This window comes from Triplophysa rosa, linkage group LG3 (assembly GCF_024868665.1).
Source record: "Triplophysa rosa linkage group LG3, Trosa_1v2, whole genome shotgun sequence".
In the NCBI taxonomy this organism is placed as follows: Eukaryota; Metazoa; Chordata; class Actinopteri; order Cypriniformes; family Nemacheilidae; genus Triplophysa; species Triplophysa rosa.
In genome coordinates, this window is record NC_079892.1 from 6,803,355 (window position 1) to 6,809,498 (window position 6,144).

The window sequence follows — 6,144 nt, forward strand, 5'->3', positions numbered from 1 at the left end:
AAATGTGCTGGAAAGAAATAATACATTTATAGTCTTCGTAAACACACTATCATTTTCATAGTCAGTTAAATTAGTAATGGATACTGTGCGAATGCCTTTCACGGTGTACAGTTTTAGGAATGTTGTTGTAAGGCGCCATCTATTGGACAAAGAGAATCATTACAGTGAGAGTTTTTTTTAAACCTTTTTTTTGGCATCATACAAATTGTTTTGACTTTATATATGAAAATGTGTTTATAAATATTATAATATATACATAATATAATTTATTATATAAATTATTTACTTGTGAAAATACAAATAAACTGTGTTGTCTTTATAATGAAAATCTAAGCAATCACATTTGTAATTTGTGGGATTGTTCCTTTGACAGTTTATTTACTGTGAAAAACTTTTATTTCAAACTACTCCAAGGCTAAAAAGAAGTAATTCTGTTTGGTTTTGGTCAAAGTATTAGTTTCACATGTAGTCAATCCAACATTTTGTGAACTGCCACGAGGCTTCCTTTAAAGCTTGGCATTATTTCCAGGAATAACATTATTTTCCACATCACTCATTTGGCAGGAAACCATCTGTTTACATGCCAAAATGACAGTATCCTCAAATTTGTGCCATAGACAAAGTAAAACTTTTATTTAAAAAGACGTTTAGGGAGAGATGTAACTTTGCATAAATATGCACAACACAACAGTTATTTGAATTGCATGATGCAGATGTGATCTATCGAGTGAATGCGTGTCAGCACATCTGGAGTTTATTTTGAGCCTGTGAAGACCTGCCTGTTCCAGCATCTTCTTTCGGATACAGTCCCAGAACTTTAATTGAATAACAAACCAGTTGATTTTGGAACTCTGCTTTGCACCATTTCACCAGACTGACATTAGATAAGAAGGGAGGTCTTTCGGTTTTATTACATAATGCAAACTAAACTAGAGGGAAAAAGACATTCTGGGTACATCAAGGGTAAAATATACAACATGTCTTTGGTTATTATACTCTTTTTGCTGTTTGGCACAACACAAACCCAGAGAACGACTCCGGATTTTATGATGCAATATTTTCAGAGACAACTTCAACAGCTGGAGGTAAGAGCTTTGTTTTTTAAGAGTAAACACAAGTGAATTTTTTCATGCATTGGATATTAGGTACTACAAGAATTATTTACAGCTAAGACCAAAAGCTATATTTTAAAGTATGCATTTTTCTAAAGCATCCGTTTCTATATGAATGACGTGATTTTTGCCAAGTAGGAACAACAGCTCTACAAAATAACCTTACTTAATCCTAAACTTGACCTAAACTGACAGATCTTCAGGTGAGGTCTATATGTTTAAAGTAGACTGATCAAAATTACATTGAAAATTCCTAAAAGCTGTTTTGTTTTGTGTTTGTACGTGCACCTAAACAGGGACGAATGATCAGATGTGAACAGGACTTCCAGCAGTTCAGTCAAAGGATGTATGACATGTTCAAGGAGATACACGGCCAAACCAACAAGATGAATGTGTTGAGGTCAGAGGTCAAGGGTCACGTTGACACCGTGGCTATGCGCTTGGATCGGGTGGAGAGTGATGTGGAATATCTGCAGAATAATATCCCTGAAACGGCTCATGTGGAGATTGAGGACTCGCTGCTCGAGCACCAGGTGAAAGAAGCCAAACTTCAAAAGACAGCGGTAATTCCCAAAGACAAAGGTATGACTTACAGTAACTTGCAGCAAACTTTGAAGGTACAGTTCACCTAAAATTAAATTAAAATGTACATTTCTGTCAAAAACGGCATTCATTAATTTCCTCTGTAGAGCACAATAAATTAAATCAATTACAAAGAACCAATTACATTGTGACTGAGGTTCCTATGGTCGTCCACTAAGGAAAATAGTAATAATAGCCTATAGTAAAGTTCCTGTATATGTAATGTATGTGGAGTAGTGGTCCAGATTCCTGAAGAAAGCTGCACAAATAAAAATGATATAGCATTTACTGTACATGTCACAAATATCTTGTTTATTTCAGACTGCAGTTCTGAGCTCACAGGAATCAAATCCCTTAAAATCGTAAAGAAGGCTGGTGGTACCACTGGATCATGGATGAAAGATCCAACGAAAGGTTCTGCAAAGATTTTCTTTTTTAGTGGCACTACAAACAATACTCTTTTGGCGTATGCCTCTTTGAAGACTTTTACTGACTCTAACTCCACCAAGAAGACCGAAGTTATCCGTCTTCCTCTGCCTTGGTACGGAACAGGCCATGCGATCTACAGCGGCTTTGTATACTACCACCTCGCAGACACCAACAATGAGATCCTGAAGGTCCACCTCAGTAACCGCACGGTGACTGATCGATTGTTGCTTCCTGCGGCTGGTAGAATGCCGGCGTATTCCCTCAACCCCAATACGCTGCTGGATCTTGCTGTTGATGAAATGGGGCTGTGGTCGATCCACGCAGACCCAGACTTTGGTGGAAACTTGGTGATCACCAAGCTGGACCACAACAGTCTGGCTGTGGAGCACACGTGGGATACCAACTGCAACAGTCGCAATGCAGAAGCGTCTTTCATGATCTGTGGCATCTTGTATGTGGTCTACAACACTGACTATGGTGGCAGGTCCAGCATCCAATGCGTGTTTGATATTCATGATACCATCTACACTGAGAGCACCCCAAAGGTTTTTTTCCCAAAGCGTTACACCAGCCACTCCGCTTTGTGTTACCACCCAAAGGACAAACAGCTGTATGCATGGGATGATGGGTATCAGACCATTTATAAGTTAGACATCAAGAAAGTTACAACTATTTAAGTGTTGAACAAACTCTACATGGTAAAATACTAAGCTAGTTTTTAAGCCAACAACGCTTTATTCATTTTTGTAATCACACTTAATCTGTTTGTAATAAAAAGGACCAGTTTTTTGTCCTGGACAAAAAAAACGATTTAAGGAATATTTTTCTCCTTGGTTTAGCGAGGGAACTGCCAGGAGTCTTATAGAATCTGAAACAGTAAAATATATGCATTACTGAAAATAAAATATATGCATAACCACAAAATTTTGCATTATTATACATATTAATTCCATAAAGAATATCTCAAAAAGAACAACTGTAATTCTTACATTTCTAGTTAGTTATGATATATTATTATTTGGTTTTCACTTTCACTGTAGCTTGATTTTATTTCTATTATTTAATGTATGGCGATCTTTCTATTTACTGTGTGTAGTTTTGTCCTAAGCCTGTAAATGTAAATGTTATATATATCGATGTATCTGGAAGTAATTCTAAAAACTGAAAAAAAATGTTTAGCAATGTCCCTGAACTGGTATTTTATGTTTGCGCATGCGTAGTCGTCAGCGGCTGCGTGATTTTTTGCTGTTCAGGGCCCGTATTCACAAAACATCTTAAGGCTAAAAGTAGCTCCTAACTTGCTGATTTAGGAGAAACTCTTAAAGACTACTAATATCTGCTAACTGTTAATGAGACAGCCAAAATGCTTACAATTAGCTGAACATTTACTTTATATGAACATATAGTTTATTTGCACAAGATTTTTTTAAATAATTCAAAAATCATGTTGTTTATTGTGTTTTGTTGTATTTGTTAGCTGTATTTTTTAAGTTATTGTTACTTAATAAAAAACAATAAAAAACAAACAATTTGATTAATATTAATTGGAATGCACGATGAAAACTTGAATTTTGAAAAAAATTGAGTTATCTGTTTTTGTAAATTAACTCTTCACTTGTTGAATTAGTAATTTAGTGTATATTTTATCATCTTAATTTGAATACGGCAATAAATATTAAAACATTTTATTTGAATATGACTACATTTTTGTTTTAAGATCTTAATTTAAATATGTCAGCATGAGACCTCATATTATAATATTTCTATGATTAAATGACTGACAGAGACCCATCCTCTATCAGCTAATCACTGTGGTCATAGTCAGTAAACTTGCTGACATCATCCATAGCAACGAGGTCAACCCCGCCTTTTTTCTTAGCTTAACATTTATTTCTGTTCCTTAGTAAAAGTTGCTCTCAGCAGCGTTGTGAATAGGTTTTAAGTGGAAACTCTTAACTAAAAACTTTTACTGCTGTTTAGGAGAGCTCTTAATGTTAAGATAAAATGTTTTGTGAATACGGGCCCTGAACTTGAACGACCTGGGCTGCGTTTCCCGATAACGGTGGATTTTAGCACTTAAGAGCGTTTTCACGAGCGATTTTGCGAATGTTCTTCATCGTTTCACGTGCTTTTCCCAACAATGCACTTAACGCGATCGCACGTAGCAGTGCTTTAAGTGCTACTTACGAGTCGCTATCTGTTTGTCAGGCGCTGAAATGTCACTTTATACAATGGCTCGTTTTTGTAGCACGCGCTTGTTTTCGAAATGTTTAGGCTAATTATTTTCACCAGATGTGCATGTGGTAGGTGAATATTGTTTAATGTTGCTTAACATATTTTTTGTGCAACGTGTAATACTTTTTCTATGTGTATATAGGACTTATCTACTGTAATTGTGCAACTATTTAGCAGGTTCTAGGGAAAATAAAAAAAGTAAAAAAAAATACTGTTATGTGTTTGTTGAACCACATTTTATTACACTTTTGGGTGGTATGGAGGTGGCCATTTCAAGTTAAGCTTTTATTAGGGCCTATGTATTATCTAGCTTTCTAGCTCCAAACAAAATGTTTATGGTACACATACATTACCAGCACTTTATTAATAATAAGCACAAAGTGTGTTCATTATGAATATGAACCTTTCAATTGGAGAAACATAAAGGGAAGAGCTAATCAATCCAATTTCTCAGCAAATCCTATCAGGCATTCAGTTTCATTAAGTATCGCCTTCTGCAGTTGTTGGAACATATGTGACCCTGGACAACAAAACCAGTTTTATGGGTCAATTTTTCGAAATTGAGATTTTTACATAATCTGAAAGCTGAATAAATAAACTTTCTATAGATGTATGAGTTGTTAAAATAGGACAATATCTGGCTGAGATACAACCGTTTAAAACTCAGGAATCTGAGAGCGCAAAAAAATCAAAATATTGAGAAAATTGCCTTTGAAGTTGTTAATCAGGGGCACTGTTGTGGCAGACCATCCACTCACAAAAATAAAGTTTTATATATTTAAGGTAGGAAATTTACAAAATATCTTCATGAAACATGATCTTTACTTAATATCCTAATGATTTTTGGCATAAAAGAAAAATTGATAATTTTGACCCACACAATGTATTTTTGTCTTTTACTAAAAATGTTCCCGTGCTACTTAAGACTGGTTTTGTGATCCAGGGTCACATACGATAGGCAGTGTGTAATATATAAGGTTTGTAACAGTCTGAAAACCTTTAATCACATGGTTCCTCTAAATATTTAGAGGATAGTTCACAATAGTCTCAAAGAAGAAATCACGGCTGCACTAGGCTACAGCAGCAGGAGAAAGACAAAGACACTGACAATCACCAAGTAAGCATTTTGACCATTTCTCTTTAAACAACATTTTTACTTTGCATAAAATGTGGAGTAACTTTAATACAGCGATCCAGCAACAAACACGCATCCCTTGTTACCAACAAATTCTCCGGTTGTCCTGCAGGTGACCTCATAAATCTGTCTTCTTACGATGCTCTTAGGGCTTAACGATTACTCCAGAGCACTCGTAGATCTACGATGATTTTCAAGTGCTACTTAAGTTACGATGCTTTTGGGTAACAGACCGTAATATTAAGATCACTCGTACGGTCGTTTTTACGATCAATTTACGATGCTTTTGGGAAACGCAGCCCTGCTCAGTAGATGGTGCTGCTGTCCTCCTCTCAAATTTCAAGTAGCGCTCAAGTGATCCATAGAAACGGAGCTATTGCACATCTGAAGACAAAGACAACGTCACAAATCGTATAGGAAGACTTATCAACTCTACATCCTAGCAAAACTAAATTATGTCACATTTAATTCCTCCTGTTTCCGCTTACATGTCAAATAAAATGTCTATAAATAAAATGAAATAAGTTATGATATCCACCATAATATCGATTGTTTATGATTGTTACTTTGGTTCGTTTGTTCATTACATGCAAACGATTCAGCTGTAGGACACGCCCCTCGAATCACATGACAGGTGATTGGTTAGAGGAA

The 6,144-nt window shown here is 35.7% G+C and overlaps 1 protein-coding gene across 1 annotated transcript; it reads left to right on the forward strand.

Annotated features, from left to right (window-relative positions):
- Positions 1 to 341: 341 nt before the first annotated feature.
- olfml1 (olfactomedin-like 1) lies at positions 342 to 3,670 on the forward strand. The gene is made up of 3 exons (XM_057330307.1): positions 342 to 1,085; positions 1,409 to 1,694; positions 2,016 to 3,670. Exons 1-3 carry the CDS (start codon positions 918 to 920, stop codon positions 2,798 to 2,800), a joined length of 1,239 nt encoding a protein of 412 aa, XP_057186290.1. The 5' UTR covers positions 342 to 917; the 3' UTR covers positions 2,801 to 3,670.
- The last annotated feature ends 2,474 nt before the right edge of the window (positions 3,671 to 6,144 follow it).

What these genes read in the sequence shown, in the direction of transcription:
- olfml1 (XM_057330307.1), top strand. Translation starts at nt 918, where the DNA reads ATGCAAACTAAACTAGAGGGAAAAAGACATTCTGGGTACATCAAGGGT. An exon ending in GACAACTTCAACAGCTGGAG is followed by an intron (nt 1,086 to 1,408) that starts GTAAGAGCTTTG and finishes GCACCTAAACAG; the next exon opens with GGACGAATGATCAGATGTGA. An exon ending in GGTAATTCCCAAAGACAAAG is followed by an intron (nt 1,695 to 2,015) that starts GTATGACTTACA and finishes TGTTTATTTCAG; the next exon opens with ACTGCAGTTCTGAGCTCACA.